This window comes from Callorhinchus milii, unplaced genomic scaffold (assembly GCF_018977255.1).
Source record: "Callorhinchus milii isolate IMCB2004 unplaced genomic scaffold, IMCB_Cmil_1.0 Scaffold11, whole genome shotgun sequence".
Lineage (NCBI taxonomy): Eukaryota > Metazoa > Chordata > Chondrichthyes > Chimaeriformes > Callorhinchidae > Callorhinchus > Callorhinchus milii.
In genome coordinates, this window is record NW_024704752.1 from 10,003,942 (window position 1) to 10,023,333 (window position 19,392).

Here is a 19,392-nt window from a genome sequence, read left to right on the forward strand (position 1 = left end):
ATCTGGTGGTGTTGCAAAATTAAAATAGAGCAGGAGTGCTGTTGGCATGTCAGGCAAATGCGACAAACTATTTTTTTTACACACACACACGCACACACACGCACACACCCCTCCACCCCCACAGCTTTTTTTTTGAGCACGGAAGGAATACTAACTTTTACTACTTCCGTCTTTGCTGTAACATTTATTCTGCTTGAACCCAGTGCAGAACCGACGCGGACTTGTTTTACTTCCTCCTCCTGTGCTCTGTGTGGTGCTGTGCGTGATTTTTTTTTTGGTTGTGGGGTGGGGGGATATCAACTTCCACGCCGATGCGTGTGTGTGTATATGTGTGTGTGTGTGTGTATATGTGTGTGGGTGTATTTTTAATCCCCTCCTCTCTGCTCGCACCGCACTCTGCGCATTGCAAGACGTGACTACGCTTCTGACAATCCGAATCTGGGCAAAGCCAAGGTTTGTAACACACAGGGACCGGAGTGACAGAGGGAAGGGAATGCAGGGAATCCGATCCCACTGCAGGTAAGTCTTGTGCATCCCTCCCGCCTGCAAAATAAGGCGTGAAACTCGCCTTCGATTATATTATTTCGCGAAATAAAAAAAATAAAAAATGTGCTCCGCATTCGTGTGCCAATGAATGCACCGCATTGCAATGAAATACAGCGACCGCTTGTGATGCATTTTCGCTCTTGACAATTGCAACCCCGTTTGAAGACTTCCACGGAACACGGGAAAATAGGTTAAAGGCTGTGAATTAGTAAAGCAATCAAATGGGTTGATATATTTCGGAGGTAGTTCAGCTGCTGTAGTGCAGATCTGTGCGTGTCTGTATCAGGCTCTTGTCCGTATAAGGGCCCCGTTTGGAAATTATGATTCGTGTGGGAACACTACAAATGTCACTAATAAAATGTCAGGAATCTGGGTAAATGAACGCAGTTTTGCTGCAACGTTAGTTTTATTTTTGCAGGGATTGATAAATACCACGGGCTGCGTGCGGGCAGGAACTGCAGCCCACCGATGCACAGCGTGTTATGCAATAGGAAAGATACATTTTTATTAAGGGAGGCGAAGATTTTTTTTTGTTTCGTTGGCGCTGTTACCTGCGAGAACCTGTTCGATATTGGTCACTTTTGTTTGTCAAGACTCTCGCTGTGCTCGCAGCAATATTAATGCAATGCAAACCGAGGGATTTATCGTTGGACAGGGTTGGGAAGGAGCCCATTTCGGGGGTGAATTGTGAGCTGTTTCACCTGTCTGTTCAGCTGCACCATAACACTTTGCATTTTGAAACATTCGTTTATGTTAAAATACCATTACTGAGTGCATATAAGATGTGACGTATTTATTAATAGCAGAAGAGACTGAGCGTGTGCGGCACCTACAATGTTTTCTGGGAGTTGTAGTCCTTTGGTGCAATAAATTCTTATAAAAGGACCCACTATTCATCACGACTTATTGAGTAAACTTTTGTGGGTGACGGGGGTGGATCATTTTGGGTCATATTCATAGCTTGCAGTTGTCAGGATGATCCATTTTTAATTGTGTTTGCATTGCGTGTTGCAAGCAAACCTCAGAAGAGGTTTTGCCTGACCCTGTTTCATGAAGAAGTTGGAACTTCAACGTTTTAATGACTGGTGGAATAATTTTGCACCGATACAAAATTAAAGCTGATTGGTTCTTGTTTACAAGCTGCTATAAAGCATCTGTTTGTTTCAGTTTTGTGCATGTTGAATTAGTGTCCCATAATGTTTGGTATAAATGTATCCCATAGGAGTACATTTGCAGAGTTGCAATAGATTCAATGTTATGTATGTCGTAAAGTTTCTTGGTACCTGCTTAAAAATAATGTCTGACAGTGACTGAACCAATATCATGTTAAATATTACTGTCCAGGATCTGTGCCAATGAGTGATCTGTGATTATACAATGTGTCCTATGTAATTGTATCTCTGATGTGTGTCCTGATGTATTTTTGCAAACTTCACTGCAAGTTGAAATCTGGCAAACATAAACATTTTGATTTTTTTTTAGAATGCCACTCTCTTTTTATGATATTTGTATTCCTTTCACCAATGAGCTCTTTCCCAACCAGAAAGCAGAAACTTTTAGTCTCTTTTGATTGTTACTGTAACACTTATCTTTTAGACTGCACCAAAAGCTGCCCAGGATGACACTTTCCAATTTTCAAATCTTCCTGTGAGAAAAGCCTGCTTTTAGTTGACACGACCCATAGCTATGCTGGGCGAAACCTTGGGCAAGTTTCCTTACTCCACACAGAGCCTAATAATAATCCCTCCAAAAAACCAAAAACAATAATAAATTGGTCATTTTTCAATCTACGACTGTTTGTGGGACATTGCTGTGCGCAATTGGCTGCCGCGTTCGCCCACAAATATACAGTCAATTCACTTTACTGTGTGTTCTGTGAAGCGCTTTGGGACGTCCTCCCGACGTGAAAAGCGCTATATCAAATGCAAGGATTATTATTATTATTACTGACTGTTTGGAACATGACAGGTGTAAACCAATGTACTTAGATTCTGTGATCAGACTCTTGTGCTACAACACACCACCTTCATAGTACTTTTGTGGCTTTTGTAGAAAATGCCACACACGTGACAGTGCAGTGAGATTGGATCAGATATGCCTTTATCTCGAGTTTCCTGTGTAATGCATAACTACTTTAGTTAGAAGTAACTGCCTTTTATCCTAAAATCTATTGCATACAACAAGTTTCCGTGGTGGGACATGTTTCAGAAGCCAAAACTTCGAAATTGCTACTACTATATTTTGGTATCTTTCAGATTTCAAGACTTGTGCCTCTTATATACTTGTATCGGATACGCTGAATGGTTGAAGGCATGCAGTAAACAGCCATGGAAAATGACCAAAGTCCAACAACATCTACCACGACTAACACAGTTAACACATCTCCCCGAACACAGACACCACAAATCTCCATCTACAGCAGCACCGATAGACAAGCTGTTCAAGTAATGTATCTAATATTGTTTTGTCTCTATTGTTATTTCCTGTAGTTTGTAATGTTTATCTGGCATTTGGAGTGTTTGTAAACGAAATGGCAAAATTTACAACAGAGTCATGATCAATATAATAGGTTGGAGGAAGAGTGTGTAGAAGTTTACCGTGTGTTGACTGAATAAAGTTGGTTTATTTATAGCAGATTAGTTTTGAAGCAAGCACTGGAATCTTGTGTTACTTTTGTACCCATGTGCAGCACCTTAGAATGGGTCGGGGGTGGAAATGACACACGATAACGGTTCAATTCACTGCTCACGTCCCAAATTGAGCTTTGCTACACTTGGAGAGTCAAAGTGGAGACATGAGGGAATTGGGTGGGAAGATAGCAGAATAGGAATCCAGGAGTAGGACTTTCTTGGGAACAGAAGCTTCGGTGTTGGAAAGGACCCAACGCAGGGATTAAATCCTTAAAGGTACAATAATACTGTATTCATTGGATGAAATAAAATAGCATGGTGCATGTAAGAGGGAAATCAAAATTCCAAAAAATAGTAATTTTAAAAAAAAGTATTTCATTCACTGAAAGAGAGCAAATGGAAAGCCACTTGAAAGCAGGAAAAAGAGCTTCGTTCTCCATTATTAAACGATTGTAGCTGCATGAGGGCACATCAGTAACATCACTTCAACAATCATCAGTTGCCGGTTTGGATAAAGAAAGCCTCTGGACCCATAGCTTCATCCTTCATTTGCGATGCTGTTATTCGTTTTGACTATGTAAGACACATTTGCTTGATTCCAGTCAGTTGGAAACTCTTCATTTGACGCTCCATTTGACGTTTCACATACCTCTTCTCTTGTCTCTCTAAAAGGTTTATGCTAAATGCTTTAATCTCGTTTTAGTTATTCCACCCCACTCCCATTTTTCCCATTTTTTTCCTGCAGCACCTTCTGTTTCCTCCCTGGTGAGTTTCCGCTTTCCAGGCCAGTGCCCTGTGCTGGTTTGCTTACAGATGTATTGCAAGAGCTTGGAATACCCTCCCTCTGATTTCTTTAATCTACTGTGTAGATCATCTTTATTGTGCACCTCTCTACATCACTCACGGTTCAGCTAAGATTGGGAACTCACATGTATGGAACAATCATAAATGCAGACCCATATCCCACCACTGCATGGGGCTATATATATATATACATATATATATACATACACCAACATGATGTGCCATTTTCCCACTTCAGGACTGACTCTTGATTGCAGCAGTGTTTGGAGTAAATTACCTTAGCCCTCTGGAGTCCTGTAGCTCAGTGGTTAGAGCACTCGCTTTGCAAGCGAGAGACCTGAGTTCAATTCCAGACAGAGGGCGAAACCTTGGGCAAGTTTCCTTACTCCACACGCCTAATAATAATCCCTCCAAAACCAAAAAACAATAATAAATTGGTCATTTTCAATCTACGACTGTTTGTGGGACATTGCTGTGCACAATTGGCTGCCGCGTTCGCCCACAAATATACAGTCAATTCACTTTACAGTGTGTTCTGTGAAGCGCTTTGGGACGTGAAAAGCGCTATATCAAAAGCGCTATATCAAATTATTATTATAGCAAGGGCTGATTTGGGTTAGAGGGAAGAAATATCTTGAAAAATAGAACTTTTAAGCAGCAAAATATCCCTGTGCTGTTCCGAAAGTGAGAAACATTGTTTAATGTTCCTGAAGTGGGTGAGAGCAAAAGTAAGACAGTATACAGCTGGCGTTCTGGTGTGGTTGATATGAAAAAATTCTGCCCTTATTTCCATGACAACTCTGAAAAGACTGATCTCATTACTGTAAGACTGACAGTGCTTTATGCAGGTGGCTTCTTTTTTTTATTGAACAAGAGGGACTCCATTTTCTTGTGCAATTGAACAACTGGAATAAAATATTCTTCTGGAAAGACCCCGAAGTGGAAGTCTGATGTATTTGGAATTTCTTTTCACTGTTAAAGCTGAAATTTTATTACAATAAATTGAACTCTCAAAAGTCATGAAAGTGTAAAAGTTCAGCCTGCTGGGAAACATTAATACCACAACATTAATTTTACCTTTTCCATTTTCTCCCTTCACACCCAAAGGCATTAACTTAATTTGTTATGCAGTTTTATGGAACTTCACATTTTCGTCCGTGTGGTTACCTGTTAACCTGGGAAATTGAAGCTCAATCCTGCACTCGTCCAATCTTCACACACCTCCAGAATAGGGGGTCGCTGGATAATAGGACTTGAAAAATTGCCTGATTTTTAAAACGACTACCCTTTCCATCTCGAACACAAAAACGCTAGAGTCAATTATAGTGCTCTGAATTGTGGCTCTGACTGGGATTAATTAATTCTAGAGTCTTAAGATTCAAACATGGAACCTCCCTGATCTTTGGCTCACTGCACTATTACTCACATAGCTATTGGAATAGCCATGCAATATAACAAGTCAGTCTAGGCTCAGTACTGAAATCAGTGAAATATTAGTCTCCAGCACTCTCATTTATTCCACCTTATTGAGCATTGTATTACATAAAATACAGTATGGAATGAGTTTAGTGGCTGCAGTCATTGCATTGTGTAGGGTGACCTTAATGAAGGAGAAAATTGCATGAAAACTGTAAGCTTAAACCAAATTCCGGATTTCATAATTTGGGTGAAGGTCATAAGGATATTTTTTCCTGAGTCTTTTCTGGAGAATTGCTGCAAAAATAAAAGAAGTGAGGCACTACAATGGCTGTTGGAAAGCAAAACTGTTGCTGTCTATTTAGACCAAGAAGATATGTTTTAAAACCCACACAGGGTAGGTTGTGATGCTGGTTGAATGCCAGTCTTGCCTTTCCCAAGGTTGCAAGGAGATTGATAGTTTGACCAGATATTGAACTGCCCCACTGCGATTTCAGTGTAATTGGAGAATTCTTGGGTTGTCTTTCTCCTTCCATGATTTATATTATAATCTCTGTCCTAGAGTGAAATCCATTCCCTTATTCAAGTTACTATGAAGAACATAGTTCCAACATTCAGTGCATGATGTGTGCACTCCAAGGCATTGACATTAGCACAAAATATTGTTCTAAATATGCTCAAGGGCTGAAAAACAATAAATCCCCTGGGATGGATTAACTATATCCTAAGGTACTAAGAGTGACGAGAGAGATTGCGAAGCACTGAGGATCATTTTGCTGGACTCAGTGAATACTGTGGAGGATGTGATAGACTGGAAACATGGTTTGCAAATTCAAGAAGGGTGACAGAGCCATATCTTACAACCACAGACCATTAGCCCGTCCTCAATAACTAAAAAACGCATGGAATCAATCAGCCACAAAATGGAAGAGCACCTGTACAGAAATAATAATCTAGTCTGTATGGCTCAGTAGCACATCATGTACTGTGTTTATTAATTAAATCAGCTGAATTGGAAGCATTATAATTTTTTTATACATTGGTATTTTTGCATTGCAGGTTATCCAGCAGGCTTTGCATCGACAACCTAGTACTCCAGCCCAGTACCTGCAGCAGATGTATGCAGCACAGCAGCAGCATATAATGCTGCAGACGGCAGCTCTTCAGCAACAACACCTGAGCAGCTCACAACTTCAAAGCCTGGCAGCTGTCCAACAGGTGAACCAAACCATCAAAGACCAAGGGGTTATATTACATACATAGGTAGAATAGGGCCAACAAGAATTTTAATGGATTCCCTTCTGAGCAGTGTGGTAGCTGAAACATTACGTAGACTTGACTCTCATCATAATAATGCATTTGAGTATTCATAGTATCAATCAGTTAAGGTATTGTGGAGTTTTTGGTTAATTCAGGGAATATAGTAATTATTCTGATCAATCCCACAGAGTAGGTAAGATAAGGGTATAGGGTAGGCTTTTCATGGCTTTGGAACATAATGGTTGTTTATTAGCCATTGTTCAGCCAACTCATATTCCAGGTGAATCTGCAAGTGGCACTATTTCTGGCTCTCCAGGAACAGGTATTTTTGGCACTGCGTTGGTAAATTGGCATTTATCCCTTGATGCAATTCGACTCTGAATGTCTCTAATTATGTCTCGCATTCATTTTGCAGGGAAGCATGCCAGCAGGCCGTCAGACTTCATCACCCACAGGGAGCCAGCAATCAAGTGTATCACAGACTTCAGTGAGTAACTTGTACCCATTTTGATATCTTAATACCGAGGTGAATGTAACGTCCACTATCTTACTGAGAACATCCTTATAGAGCAGATTTATAAATAATGAAGTTACATAACCATTACGTTTATTGGAGGGGATTTTTTTTATTCACATATGTTAGTACTTTTGTTTTAATTGATTTGATTTCCCTCCTGCCCTGTTCAGGTGCCTCCTCCTTGGGAAGCTGAACTGGCTCCAAGGTGACATACTTAGCAACAGAATGTTGGAATCGAGCCAGCCGTCTGTGGTGGTCTCAATCCTGTTCCTGAGCCAGGCGGGTCTGCAGTATTCCAGGGCACTGCTGATGACAGCACAGCCAACCTGTCTCATCGGCAGGACCTGGAAGTAACTTCTGTGAAAATGTGTAAATCCATGTTCAAAGGCCTATGAGATCAGCACGGGCGAATTTGCAGTCTCATTTTCCTCGTCCCTCTCAATGGCTTGCTGACATGCCTTCCTGTGCTAGAAGTTTATTCTATAGAGGTTTGTGGGTGCAGACTAGATCCTAATGTCCTGCTGCACTGGCCTATCCAATAGAGCGTCTTGTTGGTTTAAGCAGTACAGGCCTGAGATACCTCTCAAAACATTTTAAACAGTTTGGCAGAAGCTATAAAATAAAGTTTGCTACTTTGTTCAAAAAATATTTTTGAAAATCCTATTATTTTCCTAAACTGATTAAATGGATTGCGTCCAGGAATCTGGTGATTTATTGAACAGTGGAGTGTCCTTCTTTCTGCTGTATTTAAATTGGTTGCACATTAATAGATTTTGTCTTTTATGTAGATTAACCTGTCGGCTACTCCAACTGCTACACAGCTGATAAGCCGTTCTCAAACCTCCAGCACTTCAAGCAGCGGAATCACCCAACAAGCCATGCTCCTGGGAAATGCCACACCCACTCTTACTGCAAGCCAGGCCCAGATGTACCTCAGAGCTCAAATGGTAAGGCAGACAAGACAATTGGTGAGTTGCAGTCTGAGTTCCATTGCAAAGTAATCCTTGCTGACACAAGAGAACCGGTTTCGGAAAGACCTGTAGGTAAAGAAGTCTGTGTTCTGCCGCGCTATCATATTGTATTAAATCATTTAGAGGAACACTATTTCCATGCAAAAATATTTTGCACAGCTTTTCTTTGTTCATGCTTAAGGCAATGAGATATAGCATAGCATATTGTCACTTATATAAGATATCATTGTGGCCAACAGAAATACTTCTTTAATCCTCTCATGCGTTGTGAAAAAAACATGCTCCTTTAAGAGTTTTTTTTGACTTGTATATTGGGGGCAAATTAATATCTCGATTATGCATATTTTGTTACAATATTTTAGTCTTTTTTGCATTGTTACAGTACTCTCTTTGTAACTCAAACTGCATATTCAGTTGTCCAAACCAACCCACGGGCTGAACTTGAGGTTCACCCAAAATCAATAGATCTAAAGGGGTAACCTCACATTATACAGAGCAAAATCTGGATGACCAATGCATGTTATTGTTACATTGCAGCTGATTTTCACACCCACTGCTACTGTAGCTACTGTACCACCAGATATTCCTGCCACTTCCTCCTCTTCTTCCGCGGTGTCTGCATCCACTCAGGTAAGCTATTATCAACATCTAACATTGATCCAAACATGCATACCATAGGAATAAAACAAAGTACTATTGCAGTTCATTTTGAGCAGATTGTATATGATTTGTGCAAGGAAAGAATATGATGGGGTTGCAAATGCTCACATGGGAATTGCAAACCAAACAACTTTGCTGTTAAATCACAAATGATTACCAGGATCACTGTTGATGGGGCCTTGAGCATCTAGGAGATGGACAGTAGTTGATCTTGGAAACCACCCTCTGATATATTTCTCCTCCCCCACTTTTTATGGGGAAGACCTCGCTTGCTTTTGCTTGGCCCTTCCCGTCCCCATCTCTTCCTTCCAGAGGCACTTCCACAATGGAAAAGTTTGATGCTTATATGTTAGTTGAAGATGGGATTGAGCTCAGCTATGATGCTTCAGAGGTCAAATATCGTGCTGATAGTGTATTCATAATATTAATAGTTGCCCAGTTTTACACATGAATAAAGGCCACTTAGCTGAGGAACCAGAGGGCATTTGGTAAACCATATCACAGTGCAGGGCGAAATAAATACAAAATGCCTTTTAGAGAGAGAGAGAGAGAGGGGAACATATGTTCCACCATGGCATTCTTCCAATTCCAGAATTAGCTTGTTGGTCAATGTGATGTTCTGCATTTTGAATTGTCTTAGGTTCAGAATCTAGCAGTTCGAAGCCAACAGTCAGGAGCATTGCCTGCTCCCACTCTACAGAGTGTCCCTCTGAAAGGTACCTGTCAGACTCCGCAGATATCGATGGGTCATGCAAAGACTACAGTCCAGGGAGCCAGCTGCAAAGCCAGCCAGCTCGACTCTGCTCCTGAGAATGCAAAGAAAGGAGAGAGCCTGACATCAAGTCCTGAGCCACGGGGGGCCACGGTTACAAGGACACAAATAGCAGCAAGCACACAGCAGCTAATAGCTCCTGGTAAGCAGCAATTTAAGCACAATGAATTAGGAAGGGCAATTTGCTCTGACTATAGAATGCATAGAAAATTTATGACTTATTACTCACCATGTTTGGCAGAAATAAAGTTTCCTTTTAGCTCACTGGAAATGCAACAGCAAAAAGTCAATCGAGAGACTGTGACAGATGTAACTACTGACAGTCTCTCAATATTATTTAGAGTAATGTGATGAACAATACAATACATTGTAATGTTCTTCCTCATGAAAACCATTGATTAAAGTTACAGGAAAGCAATTAGTGTGTTTTTAGGTGTTTAAAGTTCTGTTTCATGATGCAGGTACATATTCAGTACATGAATGTAGTTTTTGTTGGTAGAAGAAACGTAATCTTCCATTTGTCTTTCTAGGTTGATTTAGTTTTCATCTATATATTTTTAACTTAATCATCAGATGCCTAAGGATGAATAATATCAGTGTATATTTTTTGGTTATGTATCTAGGGTGACATTACCATGGGGAAAGCTTATAAAGGTCAAAAACAATTAAAGAACGTTTCGCTCTGTCAATTTTAGTTGATGTGTTTGATTGTGTTTGTTGAAACAGTGGTGCCATTGACATCATTGCAGTTTGAAAGGTGACTGTGTGATGGAGCTGAATTAGCATTGTGTTGATTCCTAATCACACCTGACACTGTCTTTCCATTAATATTCTCTACAATTATATCAACACTCACTTTATAAAACAAAATTAAAAAAAAACATTTTGGCCAGCTGGGTGCCTGTCACACATGGAAACTCCATAATCATCCAAATCAGCTTATCCATATACGTATGCCACCTATGACTGAAAATTTTCCATTTGTATGGTATGCGTACTCTCTCCCCGAAGGAGTGCACCTTGCTTATCTAATTCTGGAAATTATAAGTAACAGGTTAGCAAGATCTAAGGCTTGGGGCCCCAGAGTACGAGTTGCATTACTGCTATAGTTTACTGCTTAGCTTGCCATTGCAAGCACTGTCTGACAAGCATGCCACTGTCCAGCTAGAACCATCTTACGTGGTAGGCCTTTGGCTTGCAGAGTTAACAGGCGCTGTGGGAATAATCCCTGCCCATGTTGACTTATCTATCCCTGCAGGTCCTACTGATTAGCTCGGGTCTGAAATGCTGTACATTGTCCAGCGCCTTGGGACGTCCTCCCGACGTGAAAGGCGCTATACGAATGTCATCTTGTTGTTGTCATCTGTAGAATTTTGGAGTATTGTGGACCACATTCTAACTTTTATTTGCATGCCTTATGTAGATAAAAGTAAGCTTTGCTCTGGTGATAGTCCATAATAACTTTGCTTTCCCAGAAAATACATTTGCACAACAATGGTATGATAAGGTATATCAAAAGTGATTCAAACATGCTTTAGTTTGGCAACCAATAACAAAGTGCTACCTTAGAATGCTATAACCCCTCGGTATGATTGATGAAAGCCCATCTTTTGAGATTTGTATGATGACTAGCAATGACTAAGCAATCTTGCTTGCCATTGTGACTCCTCTCAAAAAAAATGTTAAAAGTAATTACAATGAACTTTTATGCTTTAATCCTTTGAATATTTCAGAATTCAGAAAATTGAAACTCACAAGTAAATTAGACTCAATGTTCAAGTTGATCATTATTCTTTGAAACAGCTTTATTTTTTAAAATAAAGTTTTGATCAGAAGATTTTATTTGTCTTACAAGCAACAATTTCTTATATTTCTGTTAATAATGTTGTTTGCCTTCTTCAGCACCCTATACGCCAATTCAACCACATCAGCTGATTAAACAGCACCAGATTCCGCTGCATCAGACTACATCCAAAGCACATCATCAGCTTATCATTCATCAGCAACAGCTTCAACACAGACACCAACTGCAGCACCAACTGCAACCTTTATCGCTTCAGGCCCAGACTTCTGACTCTACCCAATCTCAGCATTGTCTGCCAATCCAGGCTCACAGCCAGCCACTAATCCAAGCCTCTTCCCAATCGCAGCATTGCATATCGATCCAAGCTCACAGCCAGCCATTGAGCCAACCTTCAGCTCATTCTCATTCGCAAAGCCAGCAGCAGACGGTTGTGGTCTCTCCAGTACCTTCTCAATCACCGCCTAGTCCATCATCAACGATCATAATACAACCACATGCACTGCTGCAGACGCAGTCTCATGCATTGGTACAGGCACCTCTGCACGTGGGTCCAAACCAACAGCAAGGATCAGCACAGGTACAGCCTGCTCAGCAATCACACCAGGCTCACTTACCACCAGCCCAGCAATCGCCAGTGGCTCATATTGGACCAATACAACACGCAAGTTCAGTGATGCTGAGCCAGACACATACAACACATTTATCCACACATCAAACCTCGGAAGTGATATCAACCCCGGTGTCGTCTTCTCAAGACTGCCCATCAACTCCTCCAGCCCAGCTCCAGCGGGTGCCTGTGCAGTCAGTTCAAGCTCTAACAATCCAACCTGAAATTCTGTGTCCTACACGGGTACTACCACAGACTGTTTTAGCTTCACAGGAGCAGCTCCCAGCAGCCCAAGCACTTATCCAAATGCCTTTTCAGACTCTTCCTCCTCCCCAGACCACAGCTGTTAACCTTCAAATCCAGCCTTCAGCCCCAGTTGATGCACCACTGGTATGATGAGTTCAATATTTTATTTTTGCATGAAATGGTACTGGTGATGATTGAACTTTTAGTTTTAGGACTAAATGTATTCACTGAATTTTATTTCCCCTGACTCTCACTGTTAAGAGTATCAACATTTGAATTGTTCTGAGGTAGCTGAGTCACAATAACTGTTTAGTTTTCCAAGGATCAATGCTTCGCCTTCTATTATCCCCCTAAAGTCCATGGTGATAAAGAACCTTGTTCAGTAATGCTATGAAAGTGGTCCCCCTGCCTATTGAATAACATGCATTGAGTGCAAACGATTAGGGGAGGTACTTCAAGCATTAGTTATTACAAGCTGGTAATATATTGTATCGGACTTGGATGATTCAAGTCAATTAATAGTTGCAATAATTCTTGCATTTAATAAAGTGCCTTTCATGTCAGGAAAAAAAAGCCTCAAAGTGCTTCACAGGATTTTACTGTAAAGTGTAGTGACCGTATATTTTGTAGATGAACGGCATTGAATCAGCCTGTGGCACATGGAGCATTACTTTGCTTTTGCCGAAACCAGTGAATCATGCAAAAGCATTTATTCTGAATGCATTTAAAATTTGCAGCAAGTTGTATGATCTCAATGATTCCATTCATAACTACATAACTCACTCATAAGTTTGTCACTTATTGGTTTTGGGACCAATTTTCCTACCTGTCCACTTCATTTTTGAAAAAATTTAAAAAATATCAGGAGCAATTTTTCACTTTTGCTATATAAAGCATTTATCTAGAAAGAGTAATATGTCATTGGAAAGACTTCTCCATTCCTCTGTCCAGTCTTCGTTATGTGGGAGGAACAGATGACCTGGAGATATGAAGGAAGACACATCAATCCAGATGGATGAGCATTAGCTGTTGATTTCTAGTCTTAAATAAAATATAAAAATAAATGCAAGTTGTGCACCTTTAACAATATCATTGTGACTGCCTTCTTTGGCAGGTTTGTCCAGCAGCAGAAACCTGCGATCAGGAAAAGAGAGAACATAGGGGACGATCCTTCTCAGCCAGTGGAGGACGTCCGACATCCCCTTCACAGTCAGAATCCTGCCTCGCATCACATCATGGAGATATGACAGTGACAAACATCTGCCAAGGTCAGACAGGAGCCAAACAAAAACAGAAGGCAGCTTGAGTGTTAATGTGTTCACTGATGCACTATGTTACAGCATAAAATGAGGAATCTTGTGTGTGGGCAATTTGATTACCACTGCATATTTCCGACAGTGTATGCCAGCATGCTACTTACTAATGTAAGTAGCATGCTTTCAGCCACTACGCCCCAAAATTCTGGAACATTCTCCCTCAATCCCTCCGCCTTAACTCCTCTCTCCCTTCTTTCAAGTCCCACCTGAAAACTTTCCTCTTCAACCATGCTTACAGCCACTTCTCCCCGACTCAGACCCAGGCTCCACCATTGTTAAGCGCTCTGATTCACTAGCCTGTGTGGAGGGCACTATATAAGTACAAGTTGCTGTTGTTGTTGTGCTATTGCTTTTCCAGTATGATTGCTGCTCCTGTGGCTGTTTCATGTCCATTGGGATGCAATAGTCTCTACCCCCTACTAATTTTCCAACACCAGAGAGGTAGTAAGGGGAACTTCAATCTGCAGTCAATGGAATCTATCATGTGAATGTCATTACCAGCAGCTTTATTTTCATTCTACGTTTGTGATGCAATTTCTGATTTTAAGTACCTTAAAAAAATTATGATGGTAGCAATTGACATGTGATAGAGGTGACTGTCCCACATTTGAGAATTTTAAAAGAATCAAAACTCAATAAACAAATTGGCATGAGGTGTTACTGTTAAGAACATTGAAGAGTAGCTGTCTCTGTGTAAAGTACTTTGTGGGGTTATTTCTGTATATAATAGGAGTCTGTGGGTGAGTTTCACCCCTGGGATAGGGTTTCTGGTTATGTTCCTGCCACCGGTGGAGTCTGTACGTAATTGCCTGTCTGTGATGGAGTAAGTAGGTCTGTCGCTGCCTGTGATGGAGCCTGTTGCTGTTGTCTGCAAAGGGGTATGTAAGTAATTGCATGCCCATGATAGACTGCAATTAATTGTTTACCTGTGAGGATCTGTGGGAATGTTACTGTCTGTAATGGAATCAGTGGGTTCTTTCCTGTGATGAAATGTTGTAAGTCCGTGCCTCTGATGGAGTGTGCAGTAAGTTCCTGCCTGTTATGAGGGTCAGTGTGTCGGCTTCTGCCAATGAAGGGCTCCGATGGCAAGTTTTAGTCTGTGAGGGCCCTGTAGATTTGTTGCTGCCTATGATGGTCAGTGGGTCATTGCTGTCATTGGGTAATTGCCTGTTTTCAATGGATTGTCGAAGTTGGTCCAGTTGTGATTGATCTTGTAATTCAGTGCCAGCATGTGATTGACTCTGAAGCTGGTAGCCAAACTGTGATAGCCTCAGGAGATAGGTATCAGGGTGTACTACGGTTTGAGACAAGGTGCCAGACTGAACTGAGCTCTGGAGATCGGTGCCACCCTGTCATTGAACGACTATGCAGGGAAGTGCTTCACTGTGAGGTAAGTGCTTGACAATGGGAACTAGCCTTTGATGGACTCGGACGTTAAGTCTTTGGAGATGTGTGGAACTAGCCTATGATGGAATGTGTGGTGGACTTTGGGGATAGGTGCCAGCCCATGATGAACTTTGGAGGTAAGCACTTCTCTGTGAAGGACTTTACTAACCACTGATGGAGTCTGGCGATAGGTTATAGTCATGATGAACTATAGAACTGGATAGCAGTCCATGTGGAGTCTGAAGGTAAGTACCAATCTCTGATGAAATCTGGAGGTAGGTGCTTGTCTGTGACGGGCTTTGTCAGGATTTCTGCTAGTAGGTACCTGTATGTGATTAACTCTGTGGGGTCTATTTGTTTCATCCCTCAATGACCAGGAATTAATTACCTATCTGTGAATGGATATTATGTTATTATATTATGAACTATGTTATCAAAATGTTGCAATTTTAATTTAGAAAGTTGCATGAGGTAAATATTACTTAGAGTTAATTCTTCAAGCTCTGAATTGTCTTGAGAACGAAATCAGCTCTTAGTTAAATTAGTTAACTGTCAGCATTTGCTATTAACTGTGAAATATAGGCTCAGTGGAAAGATCATTCTGCTTTTTAGAATAGCCCAGTGAAAGAGTACTTTCCATGAAATTCTTTGACGGTTTTAATAGATTTTCTTATTAAATGCGGACAAATCGTGTTTGGCATGGGTGGAGTACCTGCATAGACGCAAGCACACCTACATGTTTGGCATGAAGTCATGACATAGCGATTGCTGTGGAGAGGATCTGGTGTGCCTGGGAAAAGTTGAGGAAGACGGTGAACAGTCTGAAGAAAGGTGCCAGGGTGAGTTTGCAGTTACTTCTCTATGACGTACGTAGAGTGCAAGTGCAAAACCACCAATGCCACACTGGCACACAGATATTTGCCAGGAACTTAGACAGTGGCAGAACAGACCTATTGAGCCAAATAGGCTGCTCATGTTTCTACATTCATATGTGTGAAAATCTCAACAGTATTATGATTTGTAAATGTGAAAGTTTGTTAAGAATTCCGAGACGCTACCCACATGAAGGGCGCTATATAAATGTAAGTTGTTGTTTGTCAGGCTGTGCATTCTTTGATGGATGATAACCATCCTATCTGGAAGCAATGCACTGTATCATATGGAAATGTTAAAGCCACATTTATTGTTTTTTTAGACTAATTGGCTGATAATAATGTCCAGAGGAGAACGGTGATGGGAAGGGGAATCAGTTACCCTCAAGCAGTTGTGCCCCTCCACAAGGAGAGGATGGTGAACTTCACAAGTGAGGCAGTAATGGGAATTGCAGAGGTGAATGTTGGATTGGAACCGAAGCAGCCAGGTAAATGCAAATATTGAGTAGGATATAGAGCTAAATAGGAATAATTAGCATGAGAGGACTGTGTAGTTAATCTTAGCCAGTGCTATTGGTTGTAAGTATCATAAAGATAATACCTAGGTGTCAGGCAGTGCCTTGTCCCTTTTTGTGTTTCTGTAGAGCCAGAGCTGAGACTGCTAAATGTTCCAGCACAGCGTCTACATCTGTGGACTTGCTTGAGGAAAGGGCACCATACATAGCAGCTTCCCAGGTGAAAATAACACACACCTCAATATGAAGGAGCCTACACTACAGCAGGGACGAGCCCAGAGGTTGCACAAAGCTCTGCACAGCACAAGGGTAATGTGGATTGACTGCAGGGAAAGAAGAGGTGTGAGAGGACAAGCTGAGGAAGAAGAGGAAGTAGATATGTTTTATCCCACTGACCTGCCAAAGATCTTATAGAAAGGCGAACTAGCAAGTTGTAGTGGAGGCCCAGTGAAAAGTGTGCACTGGAACCAATATTCACTGTGACTACTGAAGAAAGGTGAGGACATCTATGTGATGCTGTGAGATATACATTAGACCACACGGAGCAAATTGAAATCGACAGAATTCCCGATACCACCTAACAGTTGAGACAGTGGGAAGGGAAGAGATGAGATCTGCCCATGAGGCCACTCTATACCCGATCCCCTCAGCTTCTTCCATGGATCAGGCAAGATTTGGGCAGTGTCAGACTATAATGCATGCAATGCACAGCAACAAACTGAAGTTGTCTGTAATGCAGCAAACAAACAAGCCTTTCTCTTCAGAAACTCTTTCAATAAGCACATTTCTCACCCTGCAATGGTAACACATTGAACCGCCTCTTCCAATCTCCGGGTCCTAAGCATCTGAATGAACCATATTATTGCAACACAAAGACACTGGAGACATTTCCTGAATACCACTAGTGGAGAATATGCCGTCACTTGTGCCACTCGTCTGCCGAAAACATACAAATATATTCGTCACAATCTCAGATCTGTCAGTCTTCAAATTTGTGGCGTCTGAGTCAGTACTTTATGGCTCTCGCCACATGAAGACCAATGACTTTTCTTTGAAGAACAGAGGCTGGAGTCATAAGAACATAAGAAGATAGGAAAAGAGTCAAGCCTGTTTCACTATTATTAATAATAATAATCCTTACACCTTATCACATCTTTGAGACATCTCAAAGCGCTTCACAGAATATACTGTAAAGTGAATTGACTGTATATTTTGTGGGTGAAATGAGACCACAATTGACATTTCTCTGCCCTTTCACCGCTTCCCTTGATACTCCATGCTTGTCCCCACTTCTATCTGCTGATCCTTTGCGCTTGTGATGGTACCTGGAAGGGGTATGGTGCAGGAGGTAGGGAGTTTTTTTTTCAAGGAAAGGTCAATATACCTTCTTTCGCACCTACTACCCCAGCGCCTCCCCACCCCCCCCCCCCCCACAAACCTCACCCCCACCATAGTTGGTATCTGATGTGCTACCATCAGCTGCAGGAACATCAAAGATCCCAAATTCTCTGATCGTGTTCATTTCCTATTGCACCCTGTTATTTTAAACTGCGATTAGATTTGGGTGGCAGCATTTCACTTCTAATGCCAAATATGAAGAAGTCGTGGATCTCTTCATCTCTAAGATATATAACATCTGCCTGGCTGCCTCCTCCCTCCTCCTCCCTCCCCACATGTCATCTACTCCCCAATCCTACTTTATCACCCTCTGCTCCTACCATGGCTCCTACCACGACTAACATTTTTGAACTCATTGTTGCAAATCAACTTTGCTCGCACGTCTCCCTCCACTCCCTACTCGAAGCCCTCCAGTCCGGTTTTTGCCTGCCCACAATACAGAGACAGCGGTTGTCAAAGTAACAAATGATGGTCTCTCTCTCTGTGATCAGGCTTCCTCTGCTTCCTCGTTCTCCTGGACTTCTCCGCCACTGTCAAGCACTCTCGGACTCTAATCCGCGTGAAGGGTGCTATATAAATGCAAGTTGTTGTTGTAGAATTGCCTCTTGTGTCATCTGCAATCTCAACCTCAATAATCTCTGGATTAGTTTTATAGAAAATAGGGTTGAGCAAATCCCGTAGTTATGTAAGGATTTTTATATTGGGAAGACTTTATACCATTCCTGTCTGCTTCTGCTGTTATCGATTGTATGTTAACTCAGTTGGCCAAGAGAGAAAATGGTATTACTATTCTGCAATGGTGAAATTAAAATTCTCTATTTTCAAGATCATATACCATATTACTGAAAGTTTTGGCTATGATTGAAGACAGATAAATAGTGATTGATTATAGCTTCAAATTGGAGGGGTTTTTTGCAGCAGTTTGAAATTTGCTGCGTAACCAGGTGGTTAAAAGGAAATTGTGCAATACTTGAAGCCACAAACTACAAATGTTTGAGAATGTGCTACCTTTTCCACACTTCTTTCATGACTTTTGCTACTTACATAAGGTATTCATCATCCTCGCACAAGTAGTCCAGATCTTTCTCTCCTGCATGCTGATGATAAATCGACAACCTTCCAAAAAATCCTCTGTATTCACCATCCACACTATCCACAGCAGTTTTCTGAGCCACAAAGGTAAAGCAGCCATTACAGCTTTTACAGCTGTATCACTCAGTCATTGTAGGACCTGGCAATCCACCTTCCACATTAGAGGCAGTATGTGTGGCAGCTAGACAACTATGAGATAGTTGAACTCATTGAGACATGAAGTATTTGTAGTTATTGGTGCGCTTTCCTATTGGCTCCAACTCTGCGCTGTCTGTAACAACATATCCAGTGGGTGAAATACTGCTGTAGTATCACAGTAATCTAACCACAAGCCCTTTAGTGCACAGTGGTGAATTGGAGCAGAAATCCATATCACTTAATGTGCAATAAATATTTAGCTTTAAGGAACCGCACAAAGTCGACCTCTATGTATAAATACCTGCCTGTGATGCACACAGGGTAAGCTCCTGTCTGTGATGGACTCTGTCGGTAAGTTGCTGTCTGTGATGGACTCTGTGGGTAAGTTGCTGTCTGTGATGGACTCTGTGGGTAAGTTGCTGTCTGTGATGGACTCTGTGGG

General features: G+C 41.4%; 1 protein-coding gene and 1 long non-coding RNA gene across 2 annotated transcripts in view; both read left to right on the forward strand.

Annotated features, from left to right (window-relative positions):
* Positions 1-355: 355 nt before the first annotated feature.
* The window catches only part of LOC103185365 (polyhomeotic homolog 3 (Drosophila)), a 29,542-nt gene continuing 10,505 nt past the window's right edge, over positions 356-19,392 (forward strand). The window contains exons 1-9 of the mRNA XM_007903850.2: positions 356-519; positions 2,802-2,990; positions 6,456-6,614; positions 7,072-7,143; positions 7,962-8,120; positions 8,682-8,774; positions 9,445-9,718; positions 11,479-12,377; positions 13,348-13,501. Of these exons, the coding sequence (XP_007902041.1) occupies positions 2,874-2,990; positions 6,456-6,614; positions 7,072-7,143; positions 7,962-8,120; positions 8,682-8,774; positions 9,445-9,718; positions 11,479-12,377; positions 13,348-13,501 (1,927 nt within the window). The 5' untranslated portion in view covers positions 356-519; positions 2,802-2,873. The remainder of the gene's footprint in view (positions 520-2,801; positions 2,991-6,455; positions 6,615-7,071; positions 7,144-7,961; positions 8,121-8,681; positions 8,775-9,444; positions 9,719-11,478; positions 12,378-13,347; positions 13,502-19,392) is intronic.
* Positions 13,850-17,454, forward strand: LOC121849883. The gene is made up of 3 exons (XR_006085392.1): positions 13,850-15,774; positions 16,131-16,295; positions 16,452-17,454. It is a non-coding gene; the product is annotated as an uncharacterized LOC121849883 (long non-coding RNA).